This window comes from Prunus persica, chromosome G6, assembly GCF_000346465.2.
Source record: "Prunus persica cultivar Lovell chromosome G6, Prunus_persica_NCBIv2, whole genome shotgun sequence".
NCBI classification, from domain to species: Eukaryota; Viridiplantae; Streptophyta; class Magnoliopsida; order Rosales; family Rosaceae; genus Prunus; species Prunus persica.
In genome coordinates, this window is record NC_034014.1 from 26,535,030 (window position 1) to 26,557,118 (window position 22,089).

Genomic DNA, 22,089 nt, shown 5'->3' on the forward strand with positions numbered 1-22,089 from the left:
AAATGATAGTGATTGTGCAAATTCAAACCATTCATGAGATTACACCCTAATGAATGATGACACCAAGAGAGGCAACTCTCTATTTTTAACTTAATTTTCTTTGTACATGATTTTTTCTACAAAAAGGGCTGGAGCAATCAGGTTTATATTTTAAAATACACAATTTTAATTTCTTTGTTGGCAACATTGAGTAATAAAATACATCACAGTCTTGTCTTAATCATTATGCTTTTTCCCCCCAAATCAGTATGCTTTTTTATTTCTTTTGCTGGTAGATCATTCAGACTTACCGCTGAGTAGTGCTTGCCAAACAAGTCTCCCATGTTCATAAGAAAAAAGTGATACAATTGCGAAACAAAAATTGAAAAATAGAAAGGAAAAATAAAAATTGTGATCATTTGAAGATCTTAACTGCTTGATTAAGAATAATGAGCTTAAGTTCTTATCACATTAGGGTCCAAGAGGAGCTATGGCGTTTTTTTTATATTTTATGGTGAGCTATGGTATAATTTTAAGCGATAGTATAAATTATCGAGAATTGAAATTTCTCACACACACACTACCATGATGCTATTGAAAGTATTGAGTATTTACCTTCACGAAATTGTGAGGTTATTAAATACCAGAAGTCAAGTATATGTTTCAAATTTTCTTTTATATTGCTTGTTACAGACTACAGTTCATGGTTTCATAGAAAAAGAAAAAACGTAGAAGAAAAAAAACCAAAAAAGTTAATATTAAGAAATGAAAAAATAGAGAAAATAAAGACAAATTTAGGTTTTAGGTAACCTCAGTTGTCTGTCCCCCTCTCCTCCCTCCCTTGATGATTCCATGGAGTAACTCTGGATTCGATTGTATCAAGCAGCAGCACCTCCAACCAAATGCAAGCAGCCAAGGGGGGGCCCATGAAAGGCAAGACTTGGAGTGTCATATCCCAAGGCCCACAGCCACAAGGGAATCAAAGGAACCAGAACTTTTGTTCGATTGTCATCCAATGACTATTTTGATGTGACTTAGGTTTCCTGTACTTTTGGATGCACCTGATTACCGTTTTTTCTTTTTTTTCCCTGCTTCCTTTTTATGTGGAAGCTTCGTTGAGTCTTTTTATCTTGTACAGATTCTTCCGGTCTTTTGAAATTGAGCCTTTTCCTGATTTCAAAGAGACAGATAGAGAAGGTTAAAGTTGGTGGTGTTGTGGAAGTTGTTTTACCGGAATAAAAATTATAAAAGTAAAAGGGGTCTCGTTTTCAAGGTGTCTTTGCTTTCTGGTAAAGCCTTTTAACATTTTCCATGGGGTGTGTACCAGTAGTTGTTAGCTTTTGTTTTCTAAGGTTCTGTTTCTCCCTTTTGGCCCTCTTCTTGGGCCTTTCTCATTCACCTCTCCTTTGCTATAAAACTACTACTCCAGAACCAATACGAGCCGTTGATGATTGAGCGAGCATTACACACATGTGACGTTTGCAACGTGTCAAGATACCAAAATAATAAAATAACATTGAAAGAATTGGGGTCCACACCCGTGGCATATCAAGATCAATTTCCCAGGTTTTATATTTCATTGTCAAAATTATGAATGTAATGGAGTTAAGTATTGCATAACCATATGGTAGGCGAGTAACTACAATCATGCAACCTTTGCTTAAAAGTTTTGATTCATTAGTGGGATGCATATGATACGCTTTATATATAAAAATATACATTTCCCAACAAGAACATCTCTAAGACTCCAACAACTGTATGGGCAACTTGTTTCTTAATGCTGCAACTATGCTTTTATGCACTGATATCCCACCATTTTCTCACAATAGTATACTAGCTAACATTAGACTAGTGGTTGCTGTTCTTGACCCACCATACGTGCCTTTAAAAGGCCGACCCACCATGGTCCATGGCCTTAGCTTATTTGTTACCTCAACTATATTTCATTATGGGACAAATAGCTAGCACATGATTCTTCTCGCTCATATTTGGGAAAATAAAATAACAAGTTTCGTTTTGAACTATTTTGATTTGCCAACCAACGATTTGTTAAGTGGCACCCAATCTTGTACTCAGAAAATAACATGTTTCATTTTTCAACTTTTTTGATTTGCCAATGATCAATTGGTAAAGTGGCACTCAATCTTAAATTATTTTATAGAAATTCGTGAATTCAAATCTCATAATCCATGGTTGTTGGATAAAAAGGCTAATTTGTTTTTTTGTCTATTCAAAATTTGCATTGGCCCTTCAAACTCAAGGAGTTTTGACCCAAACTCTTCTTCAGCCCAATTACCCTAATTTGGGCCTAAAATCTCCAACACCCCATAACCGAGACAAAAACAGATCCTGTGATGCATTTGGATTTGCCTTTTTTTTTTTTTTTCTTCTTTTCCTTTGGTGTGTGTGAAGAAATTGTATTGACATATTTAAAGAACATTATTCTCACATACAAATCATCATGTAGAAACCCCAAAGTAAACCAACAAAATAATTCTGTGAATCTTTGTTTTATGGCACGTTAATAATTCAAAATAATATCGTATTTTCTTTACAAAAAAAGTAACATAATGTCCAAATGGAGTCAATGATCCCTTCCTCTCTTTTACTTTTGGTTTATGGGAACATATACAAATCGCTAATGGTGGTCCATTTCCATACACAAGCATATCACCATTATTAGGAGCAACTACTCATAAAGTGTAGCTTCAAGCACCCACTAATTATGTATACAATGCAAAGTCACTTGAAGATTTGTTGCATTAATTTTGACGGACCAAATATAATAACATTAGTTGACAAAAAGAAATAGCATTTAGACAACAGTTAATGGCGGTCCAAAAGCAACTGCAAATAAGAGAGACTATTTATAACAAAGACAATGGCCATAGGGCCATGGCATCTTATCTTGCTCTATTTATTGGCTACAAAAGTTTCCATAGACCCTCAACATAATCGTAATTAGGAATAAATAATCAGGTATTTCAAATAGGGTTTGTTTAATCTCTTGATTTGGCTGCAAAACACAGCTCCTGAGATTAAGAAGCCAAATCTTCAACCCCTGCCAGTGCCACAAACAATTTTTTTTTAATGTTGTATGTAAAACGGAGATTATATAATATAGTATTAATTCCTAATATCAATGTATGTACCTACCAACCCCAAAATTTTCTGACTTTTTTTTTCTCGGTTGAGATCGTCTTGAATTGATCAAAATATCTTATGCCTCCCCATATGGTGTGATGGTCTGGCTACTAGCTACCATAGAAGTTGTGAGTCAGACTTGCAATTGGACACGAAAACACTCTTGTATACAAAAACAGTGTACGATCATGACATATTTATTTTACTTGAAAGGAGAAGTACGAAATCGAAAAGAAGTCATGTATATAGAATATTATCATAAATCTAATCATCCTAATATCCTACTACTACCTTGAAGAAAGCTGCAGTCTTTGGTCATAAACTTGAGGCCTCTTCTCTCTTCATCGTGACCACCACTTCCAAATTCTGTGTGAAAAACCAGTCAAAGTAGGTACGCCAAAATCATTAAAGTATTATGGGGTGTTTTATTAAAACCCCATTTTTCTAATTGAAGCAAAAGCTTGACGTGAAGAATTATCTGAGTGGCTTATGTATTTATCATATTTTAAATATTTTAAAGGCTAAAAGTTAAAACTCCAAGAACACATACAGTCTGTAGCTGCTCAAAAAGAAGACCGAGGTCCAGAAAATAGAACGATCAAATCTAAATCTTATTACTTAAATCACGTAATCTTCGACCCTTTAATTTAATTTATTTCCTTTTCATGTCAAAAAAACTTGATTGGCTTTGCTAGAATCAAAATCTTTGCTGCTTAAATCATGAGATCTTGTGCAGTTTGTGTTCTGCGTTTAGGTTTTGTTTATTATCTTTAATCTCCATTTGGTATGCACATAATCAATCTTAGCTAGTAATTAATCACAGGCCAGCACAGAGAGCCCCGCAGGTCCCCACCCATTACTTCGGACCTGGGACCATGTGAAAGCTTGGTATCATCTGCCAACTGGTTCAACTTAACCAGCATTTTATTTCTTATTTTTGGTTCTTTCGTAAGTCAAATTGTTGCTTCAATCCAAAATTGTGTTTTTTTTTATAACACAAATAATATTAGAGCAAGGGATTCTAACACAGAATCTCGAGCATATGTTAAATGCTCATAGCAATTTAAGCTATAAGTTTTTCACATCAAAAATTGAAATTAAGACTGTAAGTTCATGTTTTAATCACAATCTTTCTTTGGTTGAATTTTAGTCGCAATCAAAGATACCAGAATTTTGAAGATTGAATACGCTGCATGTGTACCAAGGATGATGGACTGTTTGACTAACTTTATACAATGAAAAGGAGCAGATAGGGGCACATTCACCTAATGGGTACTATTAGCTGTGACATTTTTGACCAGTTGTGTAGATTCACCTAATATTTCAAAATCAGTTGACAAATGCACGCAGAAAGGGTGGTAAAACTATGCACTTTCCTTTCATATACATGCCTTTTAAGAAAGGATGTCGTTGTTTGTGGAATAATAGTACTATTCAAAATTTGGAGTGTCTCACATCCCGTATGGTAGATACGACGTTTGTGAATTTTTTTATCTTTACAGCGCCTATGTGTTACAAATGATATAAAAGGTTATTTGATGAATATACAATGTCTTCTTCTCCATCATCTAGGGAGGTCTTATTATATAATTGGCGACTTAGTTAGCTAGACTAGCTGTAAGTTTTTAAATATTAATGTTTTCTTTAATTTATACAGATCTGTTGCCATTCTTAAATTCCAAATTGAAGGCAAGGCCAAGGAGGAGGTACAAAAGATGAGGGACATCTATTTCTATGGAACTTACCTTGCAATAAGACAAACAGCCCTCTCTTGGAACCCACTCACCGCATGCATGTGTATGTCTCTACTTCTACTTGTCTATAAAACCCTTTCCTTCTTCATTCAACATCCATCCTTAAGTCTCTCTCTCTCTCTCTCTCTCTCTCTCTCTCTCTCTCTCTAAAGTCTCTCTCTCTCTCTCTCTCTCTCTCTCTCTCTCTCTTCTCCATTTTGTTTAGGTAGACTTTAGAGCTAGCTACCAACTAATCATATGCCTGCCCAAGTTATGCCTGAAAAAGCCCTCCATGGAATTCATGGGTTGGGAAGGGACAACAATACTACTGCTCCTCCTCCTAAAAGGTACTTTCTCCTTTAACTCAATTTTTCTCAATATAAATAAAATATTACCCAAAATGCATAAATGTGGAACCTTTTAAAATCTCATAGTTTGCATGAGAACAGTGCCAAAATGCAAAAATTCATTATACCCATTGTTCAAATACATTACAAGACTCACACCAGAAAACCAACTAAACTGTTTGATGAATTTTTTTTTTCAGGTTGGATGGAAAAGTTGCTATAGTGACAGGCGGTGCTAGAGGCATTGGAGAAGCAACAGTGAGGCTTTTTGCAAGGCATGGTGCCAAAGTAATCATTGCCGACGTGGAGGACGCAGTTGGCCTAACCCTAGCCAATTCCTTGAGCCCTTCAGTCACCTTTGTTCATTGTGATGTTAGCTTGGAAGAAGACATTGAGAACTTAGTTGAATCAACAATTTCCCGTTACGGGCAGCTCGACATTATGTTCAACAATGCCGGGATCCTCGGAAACCAGTCGAAACACAAGAGCATCATGGATTTTGACACCGACGAATTCGACCAGGTGATGCGGGTGAATGTGAGAGGAGCAGCATTGGGGATGAAGCATGCTGCAAGAGTGATGGTGCCTAGAGGAAATGGAGGGTGCATAATTTCAACATCAAGTGTAGCTGGGGTGGCAGGTGGGCTTGGGCCGCATGCCTACACAGCCTCAAAGCATGCCATTGTTGGGCTCACAAAGAACGCAGCCTGTGAATTGGGCCGGTATGGGATTAGGGTAAATTGCATTTCTCCATTTGGGGTTGCCACGTCAATGCTTGTGAACGCTTGGAGGACGAGCGGTGATGATGAGGAAGAAGAAGAATGCATGGATTTGGGGATGCCTTGTGAGCAAGAAGTAGAGAAAATGGAGGACTTTGTGAGGGGGCTTGCCAATTTGAAAGGGCAAACCCTAAGGGCTAAAGACATAGCTGAGGCTGCTCTTTATCTTGCTAGTGATGAATCCAAGTATGTTAGTGGCCATAACCTTGTTGTGGACGGTGGAATTACCACCTCAAGAAATTGTGTTGGCTTGTAGGGTTTTTTTTCTTCTTTTCCCATTCCATGGTGTTGGTATTTTGTACATGCATAGATCACCAAAAGGTTTGCCATTTGTGTTTGGGTTTGTAATAGGTTTCGTTTATCAATTCAATATTAATCCGAATTTTCAAGTGTAAATTATTCTTCCGGTGTCAAGTAAATGAGTCTGTAGGTATCTATTAGTTAGTAGAGATATATAGTTTTACAAATTAGAACCCTTTCTTTCTTCAACACTGTAGTGCATTTTTCAACTTTTTTTTTTTTTCCCAGTGAGAATGAATGTGAAATTTAACTATTTACATGTGTGTACATAACTGATAATTGTTTATTGATATAAATTTTATTTTAAAACACCTAAATACAACGAAAATATAAATATAGAGTACACTGTGAATAGCTTATCTTTGTTTCATTACAGTGAAATAAAAAAGTCTAGCATAACAAATTTTGTGAATCACCAATTCTCCAAACAAAACTCTCTAACTATATTAAAACAATTAAGCATCATTAACTCTACAAGTCCGCTAATGGAATAGGGTTCGCATATTGCAGTAAGCACTAGCCATCCACTAGCATTACTTTTTAGGATTTGAATATGAAGAAGAATATGGGTTAGAGCCTAAAGGGGAAGATGCACATTGGCATATCAAAAGATGTTTGGTCATGGTTTTGACATCTAAATGCTGCACATTTGACCCAATGAAACTAACCCCACGCAAATTAAAAATCAAGGTCATTGATTCTGACAGAGCAAGTAGGAGAAAAAAGACAGGCAGGAAAGTTTGACTCAGTACATGAAATCTGTAGCCTCTATATATGCTTTAGCCCAAAGTTCGATATCAAATGTTTGTTTAAGAAAACTCTGACCCTAATGTTGCTATTTCTTCTCTCTCTGCCGACAACGACGAGTTACTTTGTTCGGGAATAATTAGAAGTAAACGATTGATGAAAATAAATGACTTTGAGTTCGATCCAAAAAATAGAAACAATTTTTTCACTTATACAAAACGATATTCTAATTATTCTAATCCAATTTATATGAAGAAAATTTTGTACTTGAAAGAGCCAAACACAATGTATTAACCAATTAACTTAACTTATTTATCGAAACAATTACTCGTAATGAGAATAATTAGAAGTATTAATTGAAGGATAATTGGAATTCCTTGCCGGATTCCCATTCCCACTATAGGGTTTGATACTCCACGGAATCCACGTGCATGCTATATAAAGGAGCATACTAGCATACTCAGCATCTGCACATATACCCATTTCAGAAAGAAACACTGCCTCTCTCTCTCTCTCTCTCAAAACTAGCTTCCTTTCAGAGCTATAGAGAAATAATAAATTCCCGAAAGGTGATTCTGAACAGCTCAATCAAACCTTGGAAATCAACATTTGATCAGAAAAATAAGATTTTGGAAGCTGTCAATGTTCAAACATTACCACATAATGAGTTGTAAATTTCTGTCTTCTTTCTTCCTTTGTTCAACTATCTAGGACTAAATTAAACCCACTGGCCTCCCACTTGTTTCTTTATTTTTTCTCTCAACCCAAAAAAAAAAAAATGATAGGTAATGAGATGCAACCACTAAATAGGCTGAGTGCCTATCCATTGTAAAAGTTTAACCCACAACTTGTGTTAAATTAATTATAATTATAAGTTTTTAGTCATCTTAATTAATTATGTACAAAGGTAGGGGGGAGACTGATGCATTGCCCCTAGCGTTTTGGAGTGGCATGTCACCAATATATAATGTACATATATGATCTACATAAACTATGCTAAAATAGTACAAATATTGAACCGACCATTGGCAGAGGTCTTTTGTTTAAATGTATAGTCTCCTAATCCTTATCCAGCAAATATATATATATATATATATATATATTTGTTCTCTAATTTAATCCAGTGTTCCAATTTGATATAAATTGACATGAGAATATTTGTCAGAAAAAACATTATTTCCAAAATAAAATAATACTGAAATTTCAACAAAAATATTATTATTTGACCAGAAAGACAAAAACTGTAATTACAATTTACAACAGGAGATCTGCTTTGGGCATGAAATTATGGAGGACAGCCGGAGAGGCCGTGGACTGGACAGAAATGGGCTGCTTTTGCTTGAAGGACACAAATTTACACCACAAAAAATGAAGAGCTTGAAGAAATGTGATGGATGATTTATTTATGAGCTAGTTGATGCAAAAGTCAACTCAAACTTAGCTCAATGTATAGCAACTAGCTCAGTACATACATACTATTGAGCTGAATTTGGGGCACGTTTCAAATTCTCAGCTAACAAAATCTGCCTTCTCCATGTCGATTGACAGACTATTGATGATGCGAGAAATAATCAAACAATTGCTTCTCAAATGACAAATAGATGAGGTAAACACAGTTATATTTAAGAGACGGTTTTCATCATCCGACCGACGAAGTATTGTGAGATTTATATGTATTAATAATTGACCAAATATTTACATTAGGTAGAAAGCCATTAACAGTTTTGGCTCTTATATGTCCGTAGATGAGATTCGTTGTTTCTTGATGAAGTAATAAAAAATTCACATGAATCAATAAAATTTACATAAATCATTGATGTATGACACATTCAAATAAATCAACGTTTAATATCGGTATCGTGCGGGTTAGTGTGGGACAAATGTGAACTCATTTTGGACCGTGCATGAAGGCAACTGTACAAGGTAGTTGGAAGAATTTGGTTGAACTGTGCATCCACTTTGGAATTGGACCAAATATGAACAATAATGCAAAATTTTGAAAATGGGGGTTCGGTTATGCTTATCCTCCCAACCTCACAACTTCACAAGTCTATGATTCTATGGAGAGGGGGTAGACTTTTGCAGACAGAGTGAGTGACTGAGAAAGGACGGGAAACTAATTTGAGGACTACAACAACTATTATTGGAGTTCAAGGACGGAATTGTAACTTGGAATATAATTCAAGAACTATTACTACAATTAAGCCAAATAAATAAATAACATCATATAATAAAACAAGGTTATAATTTGGGGGGCAATCTTAAAATTGTGCCCCTGATTGTCATACAAGAAGTTGGAAAATGATTTCATGTGCTCAGATGGCAGAGAAATCATGAAAGATAAATTCCCATCATTACTTGCAATTGGTAAGAACAAACACATCCCGTCAAATAATGCAGCAGGCCCCATGAAAATGGGTCGACCACATCCAAAATCAGCATCATAAATCGGTAGCCTAATCCAACTGTTTATCCGGAGATTGGGGCACCTAATTGAAAGAGGCCCCATAACAAGTGGGGAAGCACAAGGACGATGAAGCTCAAGATAGTCAAGGGCTGATTTGAGATAATCATCGTCAATCTACGCCAAAGCATTGAGAACACAGCTTGCAGCATACCACAATGGTTTCGATACGAGATCCCCCGCTGCAGCAATTGGTGCGGCTCTGAAAGCGACATTGCCAAAGAAACCAGGTGGGAGTGGGAGTTGCAATTTGGACCGTCCATTAATGGGAATGAGTACTTTGGTGTCTTGATCATCCGCAAGTTTACGTGCCTTGCAAGCACATCTCCAGATATGACCTGCCAACATCTCAAATGAGCTATACTTCGTATTATCATGACGTTGCTCCCGCCATTTTCCTTAGACTTGGCTTTCAAAATGTTGAGCTGCTCTCGCGTAAATCTAAAAATGGACGCAATAGTATTTATGTTTTTCAGATGATGACAAGGTAATTTCATTTGGGGAGAAGGTTGATATTCAATGCGGGGGAATGTAGGCTGAGGTGGGTTTCGGGCACGAAGTAACGTCCTGTCCATGAAGGGTTGAGTAATATTTGTGAGATGATCACCATGCATTTACAAATTGCATATTGGAAACTCCATCTGCCATACGGTGGTCCATGCCAACACCAAGTCACACTCCACCACATTGAAAGTGCGTCACCTATAACTGTAACACCAATATGGGATATGAGGATATCCCACCGGAGTAATCAACGGCGGGGATGAGGGTACGAAAATCGGAAGTGGGCGCAAAATCGCCAAAATCATCCAAGGCACAGTTGCTCTCCTCCACAGCAAAGAGCACCCCTTGTGAATTGCAATCAATCTCCAGACGGCCGTTGTGGTGGTTGAGCTTGAAGCGACCGGCCGTTGTGGTGGTTGAAGGGCACGAGGGCTTTGCTGAGCGCCTGATTGAGAAGTCCCGAGTTAAAGAAGTTGAGGTCACTACTTGCACTTGGTCTGTAAAAGTAAACAGCGGACGCGTGATAGTTATTGAATGCTAGATCCGAGTTGGAGAACCACAGCGACCCCTGAGGGGTCGTCGACTCCTCAGCTGGCCTGACCACCGCGGACTCCCTTATGCTCACAACAATCACCTTCTCCGCCATCTTCTCTTTTTCTGTTTCTTCTTTTTCTTTCTTTCTTTGGGTTTGATGAGGGTCACATCACACGGTGCCCTTTTTCACAAAAAGACGTTGATAGTGGCAGGCAGTGTGGGGTATAAAAATTACAATTATTTGACAAGACAAACAAAAGTAGATATGCGTTTGGGTCTGAAATTATGGAGGACTTTCCGGAGATGACGTGGACTGGACAGAAATTTGATCTAGGATTGAGAGAGGCAGCTTCAAGCCCAATAGGGTGGACTGCCAAGCCAAGGTTTAAAGGGGCTGCTGCAGCATATGGACAATTCAGTCCAACTTAGATCAATGTAATGTATAGTTAGCGAGGACTCAACTAGCTCAGTACATAAATCCACCAAGGATGGGGGCGTATATTGGGCTGAATTTGTCCATGTCTATTGACAGGCTATTGATGATGGGAGAAATCATCAAACCCTTGCTTCTCAAATGACAAATAGATAAGGTAAACATGTTAATAATCAGGAGAAATGGTGAAATTTATATCTATCAACAATTGATAATTATCAATGAGGCATTTTAAAATTCATATATATTAATAGTTGATAATCATCAGGCAATAAGGCATTGTGAGATTCAACATACATCAATAATTTTTAGTCGTGTTGTGCGAGTTAGCGAGGGACAAATGTGAACCCATTTTGGACCATGCATGATGGCAACTGTTCAAGGTAGTCGGAAGAATTTAGTTGGACTGTGCTTGCTTCCACTTTGGAATCGAACCAGATATGAACAATAATGCAAAACTTTGAAATGGAGTTCGGTTTGTTGCTTCTCCTCCCAACCTCACAAGTTTCAGAGCCACATACAAACATACACATCCACTGTGCAAATTTTTTTGGGTCAAAACATCTACTGTGGTATGATTCTACGGAAAATATTGCAATTTAGCAAAAGGGAACAGTGTTTTGCCTAGAGGAAAATCCAAGGCCTTAAAGATGTTAGCAGGAAAGTACGAAAGAGGGGAAGAGGAGGTAGACTTTTGCAGACAGAGTGACTGAGAGACAGTGACTTCCAAGGCTTCCAACCTTTAAATTTGATGTGTCCCATTGCATCCATTACGTGTCAGCATACATGTCATTGCTTCTGAGTGACTTCTGACCCATCTTTTCTTTTCACTTAACTCCGCCACTTATTCCTCTCTGGCCTTCCAATTAATTCAACTCTTATCAAACTCTTTCAAGTTCAACCCCTACCCTATACTTCAATTCACTTCTTTATCTCCCCGTATATGAAATTCAATTCACAGAAAAGCCTGCTTGAATTTCATCTCAGTTGAAAACCAACATGAGCTCTGCATCAGAGAAATCCAATTCTCCAGCCAAGCCAGTGAGAAGAAGGGCAAGCAGAAGGGCTTCCCAGCTTTGTGACATTAATGCTGGTGAAATTAGGAGGCAGATTTTTCAAGCCTTGCAACTCCATAGAGCATCATCATCATCATCATCATCATCATCTTCATCTTCATCTTCATCATCATCGGCATCTTCATCCCATGTTGTTGTTGGTTCACAATTTAATTCATTGGTGGAGTCCATGCCTCTGCCTGGACCTGTTTGGTCTACAACTGCACCTTCAGTTTTGGCTGATGCACCATCTACAGCAGCAGCAACCATGGAAGCCTTAGAATTTGAGTGGGGAGAGAACCAAGCCTCTTCCTATTCTTGGTGGTTATCTTTTCTAAATACCTTGGATAGTAACAATGCTGAAAAATCGAAGTACCCTTTATCACTGGGAAGTTCTAATTGGTTGTTTGGTCAGAACCAGAACAGTTGTACAGCACTTGATCAAGAGCCATCTTTGGTTGATGCAAATGATCAGAGCCCTTCCCCAGATGAATGGTTGATGCTACCAACTACAGAAGATGAGGGTGAGATTGAAATTCCCTAAGCTTGGGAATTTGGATATAGATATACAGCTTAACATCTAGTATTTCATCCTCAACTATCTGTTTCATATTCTGCTTAGATTAGATGATGAGGATGATGTTGTATTTGTTTCCTTTTAGTGCACTAATTTATGTTAAGTGTTGTGTATCAAGTACAATTCTGTCTGACCATCCAATATTAAAAAAACACTGATAAAACTCATATAAATTGGTTTAGTTAGAAACACCAAGTAATTAACTTCATAAATATGATCATTATTATTGTGATTACCTTCATTGTAATAGGATAAAAACTGATGGATTAAGCTATCCTTAAAAAAAAAAAAAAATTACTGTCAGTTTGTTGAATGACGGGAAAATTCAGTTGAATTTGGTTTAGTTTGAGCTGATTGAACTCTGAAAATTCTAACAGCTGAGTGGTAAATCAAATTCTGTATCTTTTGGATGTGAGATTTGGCTAACACAGTGAATCCAGTGTGGAAACTTTTCCTGAAGTAGGGTAAAATCCAATCCATCTCTCAACTTGAAGGAGTGGCTTGGTCTTATATCTTAATAGCAGTGGTTGAAAAAAGCTCATTGACCGGTTCAAAGGGTCGAATCAATTAATGGTAGTCCTGCAATGCATTCAAAGTGGAGCTTGGAAACAGTGAAAAGAGTTACTGGTTTTATTGCCATTTTTGGGAAGGCATCAGAGACTGAAAGCTGGGCTGTGGGCCTTTGTTTCAATTTAGTCTAAGCTTGGCGTGGAAGAAAGGCATTCATTGTCTGCTCTGTTTAGCCAAAAAACCTCTTAGAAAGAAAGCTCGTGCTACAAGTTAGGTCATATTTTTGTTTGGTGACACAAGTTAGGCCACATTTATATATGTTAGTGGGTTTGGATTTTTCATCTCTACTGGGCCTCAAGGCTCAAGCCCTGATTTCACAATAGAATGAACAAAGAAACAAAAAAAAGAAAAAAAAAAAAGACATATAAATTATGAAAGCAAATCAAAAACAGATTACAGAGAGATTTCTAACATCCAATCTAATGTAAGGGGGCCATAATATGCATGTAGCTGTCAACTTGTCATTGCCAACCAAACAAGCAGCTAAAAAATTGTAAGGCAAAATTAAACGTGAATGCCATTGCCATCTGCATAAGGGTCTACTAGTGAAGGTGACAATGCATGCGACCTATTTGACCATTCACCAATCGAACCTGAATGAGAATGGCCAACAGCCTCTGTGTGACTATGTGACTTGGCAACTACATTGGATTGTCACTCGTCGCCTAACACACTCTATGATCACTCTCTTGCCATCTCACTTGCTACTAAACCTCGCTCTGGTTCACGCATGTAGTTAATTCCTAACCAGTTGATACACATGTAGTTCACAATGCATCAACGGTTAGATTTCACTTATGTGTGTGAGCAATTGACATTAACTCAAACGCATTTTGATGTTTATTAACTTATAATTTACATAGAATTCACAATGTATCAACCATCAGATTTCACTCATACGTGCTTGAGCGCGATTGAAGCTAGAAGAATTCTAACTCACATTGGATCCCAATCAATCAATCAATCCTCTTTTAATTGTCTCGAAAGTACCTCATCTCAATGTTGATTGTTGGGGTACCACATACCAGGATCACATCCTAATAACAAAATTCTGAAGAGCCAAGTCTAAATAACATGCACCACACAGTTTTAGCAACCTAGTTGGCCCATCTATGATTGCTAAAACTCTACCACACACAGAAATAGTACAAATTTTCATTCATGTGGAAGAGAATATAATAACAGTCAACAAGACATTAACCTTAATGTGGATTAATGATTGAGACAACACACTTAAACCCATCAAAAACCATAATGACACATTAATCATTCGACAAACACAAAAGCCTAAAACCACATTTCAGTTAAGTTAAGCATCTTGATACACATTTTAGGTACCGTAAACTTCTGTTCCATGTCCACTTTTAAGATAATTAGTTTTTCAGCCTAATTATTTGATCCAAAGACGCCCAACTTTTGTAGCCTAATTAAGTCTCCCAGATTGGAATGCGGATGTAATTAAGCTTAATTAGCAAGGAATAAGCTTGATTAAGCTTCAAAAATGGACCTCCTCCTAGCTGTCAAGAAGATCAGATTACATGGATTTCGTGGATGAGAAGTTCTTGTGGATTATATTGCGGATGCAAAAAAACGATAAAAAACAATCAATGCAAATCCATTTAAGCGACTTTTCCAAACATTCTATGATCAGTCAGACAGAAAGATCCTAGAATCTAGAAAATTAGAAGTGGTGGATCGAAGACATTAATGAAAAAAACAATAATGCGTATGCGTGGTTGGTTCAGTATAGTTCCTATCCATATGAGTTTCTCAGTTCATTGTACATTCAATCATTCTGGTTATGTGGGCTTCACTCGGATTAAATTACAAGAATCTCTATCCTCTTGTGCACGAGGGGTTCTGGATTGGATCCAACTGGTCTTCATAAATGTTTGGCCACTCAATATCATTGTCACATTTTTGTTTTTTGTTTTTCTTACAAGTTAGGGTTAGGTTTTATCTAAAAATGAAGAAACAGAGGGCTCCCCTATCGGATATGGGGCTATAAAATTCACAGGATTTAATTCAAGGGTTGTGCTAGCTAGCTGCAAAATTTATGTCGGTTGGCTTCACTTGTAGCTCAAGTGGTTAAGCCTTGCACTCGAAGTCCTGTATTCGAATCCCTTTTCTCTAATATCGTTTGTATATATTTAAAAAAAAAAGTAAATAGAATGGAAAAATGTGTTAATGTTTCATATATTTTTGGAAAAGTGAAAAATAACATGACTCCTCCTAATTCACCAAGTTGACCTCAATTTTGTTGTTGAACACAAATTAATTACCAAATTGCATAAATAAGATCATGCAATATTTGCCAGCATAGAGTAGGTGGGTGGAGAGTGGAACTGTGCATGGAAGAAAAAGAAAACACACAACTCCATTATTGAAAGGTTGGGGGTCCAGCCAAGAAAATTAAGACAGAAAAGGGTATTTGGGGAATTTCAATGACACATTCACGCTGAAAATGACGGCGTTTCTACCTTCACCGGTTAATAGTTTCCTTAAAAAACGACGACACTATGGAGTCAAAGCGGTCGGACGGACTCAGACAGCCTGGCATCTCCTGAGCCGCCACCGTCAACTAGTTTACCATTTTAACTTTCTAAATTACAGAAGTCTCCCTCCATCTTTTCTTTCTATTATAGTATTATGCGTAGGCACTGTTTTGTTTTGTTTCTCGTGAAAAGACAACAAATGATTCTTTTTCAAGACAACTAAGGCAAATTGCAAGGGATGAATTTTTTAAATCAGCTACATGCAATCTTCGATGACTTCTTTTTCAGGGGGATGTTCAGTACTATTGATGTGTCATGGAGCTGTTTTTGGCTACCTTCATTTTAATCTATAAAGAAAGGAAAAAGGAGACAATTGTAGATAATAAATATGTTATATTATATATTATATTATATATACACATAGCTATTCTCTTATGTCAACGTTTACACGTTATTATAAAAAAAAAGAAAAATATAAAGGGGTAATAGAAAATACATAACGTCCCTATAGGAGGGCGGATCCGTAGCATCATATTTTTGACACAATTTTTAGGTCATTAGATTACTCTACTTTTAATGGTTTAGATTAAATCTGACATGACAAATAGTTTTAATATTTTAAATAAACAATAATTAATTTTATTTTCTCTCTTATAAAAATAAAAATAAATAAATTTCTCTCTCCTCCTTTTTTTCTTGAAAATGTAATATCTTTTCTTGGTATTATCCTTTTTACTTGGTATATACCTCACTCTCTCTTCCCTAGGACTGAAAAAAAAACTCCTATCTTTTTTTCCCTCTCTCTCTCTTCCCTGGGAATAAAAATGGAGTAGAGAATTCATATTGTTGGTCTGCAGTTACTAGAGAGAGAGAGAGAGAGAGAGAGAGAGAGAGAGAGAGAATGGAGGTTTTTTTTTTTCCTGATCCTAGGTAAGAGAGAGAGAGGTATATACCAAGTAAAAAACAGATACTACCAAAAAAAGAGATTATGTTTTCAAGAAAAAAGGGAGGAAAGAGAAAATTATTTTATTTTATTTTTACGAGAGAGAAAATAAAATTAATAATTGTTTATTTAAAATATTAAAATTATTTGTCATGTCAAATTTAATCTCAACCATTAAAAATGGAGTAATCTAATGGCTCAAAAATTATATCAAAACTTGTGTTAAAATATGGCGCCACAGATCCACAGTCCACCCATAGATATATATATTATACTATCATCACTACACATGTCGAATTGTGAACAGTATATCCCATGCATACAAACATTAATCAACAACTTCTTATGCGGGTTTTTGGGAAAATCTCAATCCTTATGTTCTTTTTTCCCCACTATATTTTTCTTTGCTTTTAAAATATGCTAGTTAGGGTGAGAATTTCATTATGTTATGAAAATTCAAGTCATATTTTGTGAAGAATTATATACCATATTGTTTTTATTTTGTGAATAATATATTTAGTTTAGAAATAAGAGCATCCTAATACCAAGTTTAATAGTTCATAAGATATATGGAATATGACTCAAAATAAACATGTCAGATTAGTTTGAGTTTATCTCGAACAATCAAATACAAATCCTAGCTTTCACTATGAAATCATTTTGTTCATGTTTCATGATTTTCCAAGTTTTTGGAAGGTGTTGGATTAATTAAGTCGGTTGAGTATGACAAATTCAAAAGAATCCAGATATGAGAGTCAAAGGGGTCAATTTTAGCACAAATATACCAAGAAAATAAAAATAAAATTGTTCTAGGATGATGCACAAGTAAAGTGACATAACCCAACTTTTAGATTCAAGCCATAGTAGGTTTTAGTGTTCATCGGCATTTCTATACCTCCAATAGCCCCTGTCGTTTGTCCCCAGGAAAGCTTTTATTAGAGCTTTATGATTATTTAATACATCTATTCAAATATCTAATCTGACTAAACTGCATGCTTTTCCTGTTGATACATTAATTATTTATGAGCCGAAAGAAGAATACTTCATGTAGTCGTATTAAACAGTAAATACATCTAAGTGGTTGGAGCAAATCCTGACCATTGGATCTTCCATGGCATGAAAGGAATCTATCACTAGAGTAGTATATTCGTTTTTTAAAATACAAATTATAGTCTAAATTGTAGAGAAGCGGACATAAACTTAAGTGTAAGGGGACCAGCACATTGTATTAGCCAATTAGCCTAACCCCGTGTGCTCACCAGAGAAGTATATTCTTAAAAACGCTGCTGGGTTTCTTACCTGTAAATAGTCATTCTTCTTGCTCTCGCAAATTTCTCTCACACACACATATATATATATATATATATATATAAATAATCTACTAAAATAACTAAGGAAAAAAAGTTTTGAGTACGTGTCAAACTATGATTTGTGTAGGAACCAATATTTTTCTATTATTCTCAAGCGATGTAATTTTAGGCTCTCAATTTTGCTATAAAAAGGGTTCCACCTAGCCACATTCGTATGCATCCAAAGGGCAAGCCAATTATTCCTAGTTAACTTCTCCCTTGTCTCCCTCAGACCCTAATAAGGAGGAAGCCCTGCACAAGCCAGAAAAATGCAGAACAATGCAATAGTGGAAGCCCTGTACAAGGCACTGGCCCAAGGCCACACAGAAGCAGTAGCAAAGCTTCTAGCAAGTGACCTCGAATGGTGGTTCCATGGCCCTCCACAGAGCCAGCACATGATGCGTGTGCTTACAGGGGAGGCAAGCCACACAGACTTCAGGTTCGAGCCAAGAAGCATCACAGAGGTTGGTGACTGTGTGATTGTTGAGGGATGGGAAGGCGCAAAGGCCTATTGGGTGCATGTGTGGACCCTCAAAGAAGGCCTCATCACCCATTTCAGGGAGTATTTCAACACGTGGCTCACTGTCAGGGATCTGAAGCCGCAGGGCTGGGAGAACTTCACTGTGTGGCAGAGCATGCCAAGAGACCTGTTCCACCGCTCCTTGCCTAGCATTCTGCTTGCTATTTAGAGTTTATTATATATATCTGTGGTTGGTTTGGTGCTTAAAGAGCTCCAGACAACTTGTTGATTAGCAAGAAAAAAAAAAATTTGAGAAAATAAAATGAAGGGTACTTGTGGGTTGAAGCTTTGAGTTTGAACAATGCATGACAGATATGTCTGGTCTTCTGTGATGTGTTAAGAAAATGGAACTGCTGTTGTCTGTCAAATAAAATGGAACTACCAATAAAGATAAACCCTTGACCGCAAGTTTTGTTTAATGCAGAATAGGCTACATAGTCACCAGCACTGAATCTCACAATCAATTACTTCAGTTTCAGTTGGTCTAAAACTTATTTTTGGGGCTGGATTTTTTGACCAAAATCATTGTGGTTCCAGCTCTATGCAAGCACATTTTGTGTGGTCAAATTGGTATCAGATGACTTAATTCAATACCATTGCTGCATTGCAGTGAACTATGAGCTTTACCTTTGTGGGCTATTTCTGCCCAAAACTTCTAGCAAAGACAGAGAATCAAAATTTTCCAATATGTATGTATTTGAAGTGTAATATAAGCTTATATTTCATTTCAACATTCTACATATAAAGATGCCGAAGAAAATGAGTTTATCAAGATCACAAATAGTTCCTGTAGTCTTTCCAGAACTTCCCTAATAATTCCTTCCTTTTTGTGTCTTTGGTTGGATATTCTCTTCCCTCTGCAAAATCAATGGTACAGGGGGCTCCATTGTAGATTCCTCTTTCACCTTGGGGATCTGTCTATCTAGACTACGGTAATCTTTTTGAAGTGTGCTTGGACTTGTAGGCTTCTTCCAAAGTAGAGAAGTTTGATGAAATCTATATTCAGTAATTCCACTTTCACGCGGTAAGGGCGATAGCACAGGCTTGTCATCCCCTCTCCATTGAGGTGCATTCTCAGAAATCCTTTGGCCATCTCTAGATGCACATGAAAATGTCCTCTTGAATGACTTCATCATCGAGTGGCTGGACCGGCTTGTGCCATTAGTGGGAATATGATCCTGCGCATCATGATCAACTTCATACTCCTTCCCGAGGGAGCTAACAATGCAGTACACACCTGCTATTGCAGGGGCAGCAATTGCAACCGAAAGACAGATACCGACACCAACAGCAGGTCGCTCAGATCTTTTGTATCCCAAGTTAAGCCCACACAAGGCATACTGAGCAAAGCAATTCAAATGGAGTAAAAAAACTACCACCATAAAGTGTGCCCATTCATGGGGTTTGTAAGTACCATTCCTAGAGTACATTTTTCTAAGCAATGAGACATCCTTTGGCTTCCATCTCAACAGAAGTACAAGGTGGTAGATCCTCTTTGGGTGTTGGTAAAGAGCCATAAGAGTAAAGAGAGCAGTGAGGATTTGATTGTTGATCTCAGACCAGGCATTTCTCTCTGACTTCTCGGGCAGGACGCTGTTTAACATTCCCGTCATCACAAGAAATAGGATTGCTCCTGAGACGGCAACACAACTTATCCATAAAAGGATGGCCATATTCAGAGGGTTCTTGATCCACTTTTTGCAGATTTTACTCATGGATGCCCAATCAATCTTCTGAGTAAGAATCCCATTGAAACATTCTCGCAAACGTTGGCATTTTGAAGAAGGTACAGATCCTGAGATTTCATCTCTTCTGTGACTTTCATCGCTAAGTAAGCACATTGTTGTCATTAGCCCTGTAACCATTTTAGTAGCACCTCAAGTTCTTTTATCAATCTCGGTTATGCTACCACAATAGCTGGAGTCACTTTATAAGCAAAACTGAAATTCATACAAGTTGAAGTTTGAAACTCAAAAAGCACCAACAGAAAGCCCGCGGTCTACACCAGCATGCTCGGGGGCAGTCCTACCCTAAGGGCAGGGTAGGCAGCCGCCTACTCCATTTTTTACCAAACCAAAAATTACCAAATACCCAATATAATCAAATTTCTTCTGCCTACTCAAACCCAAACCATCAGGGTCGGTCCTATCCTAAGGGCAGGGTAGGCAGCCGCCTACTCCATTTTTTTGCCAAACCAAAAATTACACAATATCCACAATCAAATTTTTCCTACCTACTCAAACCCAACCCACCAGGGTTGGTCCTACCCTAAGCGCAGGGTAGGCAGCCGCCTACTCCATTTTTTGCCAAACCTACCCAATATCCAATACAATCAAATTTTTCCTACCTACTCAAACCCAACCCACCAGGGGTGGTCCTACCCTAAGGGTAGGGTAGGCAGCCGCCTACTCCATTTTTTGCCAAACCAAAAATTACCCAATATCCAATACAATCAAATTTCTTCTACCTATTCAAACCCAACCCATGCTCATTAGTTATTACTAAAGTTCAGAATGCTGAACCATACTATAGCTCTTCACCTTTTACATGTTCATGATCAATAACCTAATCAATTACATTAGATGATCAAAGCCAGAGTCCCAAAAAATTCAAAACAAGGAAACACAGAGAGAGAGACGGTGAAGTCATTTTTCTGAAATCCTGTTCGAACTTGTGAAGAAAAGGATTGCAAACTAAAGTTTCATTCACCATGGAAGTTGAATTGCTATACACAAAAGTCTAAAGCAGACATTGTCAAAATAAAGTATATGGGAATTTTCTGATATATTAAGATATTTCAAATATGTATTCTTCTCCATTTATAAAAAAAGTATAAAGATGTATTAACCTTAGACAAAATAGGAAATAAATCTCAATTACGATAGGACTAAATAAACTTCATCCAAAACGAAAACGGACTAAATAAAATGGTAAGTAACCAAAGTCCTAACTAAGTAAGGACTCGCCAAGAGACATCAGTGGAATGAAAATCTAACCATTCAAAAACAGAAAGACTTGAGGCTCTTAAGTACAGAATGTTTCTAAGATATTTATGGTCCACACTCACAGCAGAGAAGGCATTTAGTTCTCAAACAAGCAATTCAAAACTATCACAATTCACCAAAAAAATATGAAAGAAAGAAAGCAGTCCAAGATTTACTTACAATTTTCTGAGACTCTGAGTTTCTATACTTCTGTGATAAGAGAAGAGAGCTATGGATGGTGAACAAATAATCAGAGAGGTTCACATGCAAACATTACTTCATTTTTCTTGTCTGCCTTCACCAAGTCTTTCCCAATTACCGGTCTTCAGCCAGTGACATATGTCCTCCGGCCGGAACAGAAGGATATTTGTCAGACTAGAAAAAGCAAACAGACGAGCAAAAAGGAAAAAAGTTTGCAAAAGCTATACCACTATTTTTCTTTACAAAGAATAAAATAAAATAATTCAATTCTTAATGCAGTAAAGATTCAAAACGGTACTCCCGCGCACATGTCGGGTCCACGTCAATTTGGACCGCCCGGGACCCACACAAAGGTAAGAAAAGCTTCACGAGCTCAAAAGAAACTCCGACTTTTTTCAACCCAAAGTTTTTGGGTGGTCGGCCGCTTAAGT

At 37.2% G+C, this 22,089-nt stretch overlaps 3 protein-coding genes and 1 pseudogene across 3 annotated transcripts; 2 read left to right on the forward strand and 2 right to left on the reverse strand.

The window, feature by feature from the left end:
• Positions 4,714-6,378, forward strand: LOC18773360 (short-chain dehydrogenase reductase 2a). Its single transcript, XM_007205549.2, has 2 exons — positions 4,714-5,203; positions 5,404-6,378. Exons 1-2 carry the CDS (start codon positions 5,115-5,117, stop codon positions 6,236-6,238), a joined length of 924 nt encoding a protein of 307 aa, XP_007205611.1. The 5' UTR covers positions 4,714-5,114; the 3' UTR covers positions 6,239-6,378.
• Positions 9,191-10,893, reverse strand: LOC18772569 (annotated as a pseudogene).
• Positions 18,139-18,881, forward strand: LOC18774078 (wound-induced protein 1). The gene has a single exon (XM_007206063.2). The coding sequence runs from the start codon at positions 18,223-18,225 to the stop codon at positions 18,640-18,642; it is 420 nt and encodes a 139-aa protein (XP_007206125.1). The 5' UTR covers positions 18,139-18,222; the 3' UTR covers positions 18,643-18,881.
• Positions 19,143-21,851, reverse strand: LOC18773045. The gene is made up of 2 exons (XM_007206955.2): positions 21,638-21,851; positions 19,143-20,328 (listed from the first exon to the last, which is right to left on the reverse strand). Exon 2 carries the CDS (start codon positions 20,321-20,323, stop codon positions 19,283-19,285), a length of 1,041 nt encoding a protein of 346 aa, XP_007207017.2. The 5' UTR covers positions 20,324-20,328; positions 21,638-21,851; the 3' UTR covers positions 19,143-19,282.

Excerpts from the sequence above, each read along its gene's own strand:
- LOC18773360 (XM_007205549.2), top strand. The coding sequence starts at position 5,115 with ATGCCTGCCCAAGTTATGCCTGAAAAAGCCCTCCATGGAATTCATGGG. Across the intron at positions 5,204-5,403 it reads ACTGCTCCTCCTCCTAAAAG|GTTGGATGGAAAAGTTGCTA; the intron begins GTACTTTCTCCT and ends TTTTTTTTTCAG.
- LOC18774078 (XM_007206063.2), top strand. The coding sequence starts at position 18,223 with ATGCAGAACAATGCAATAGTGGAAGCCCTGTACAAGGCACTGGCCCAA.
- LOC18773045 (XM_007206955.2), bottom strand. The coding sequence starts at position 20,323 with ATGACAACAATGTGCTTACTTAGCGATGAAAGTCACAGAAGAGATGAA.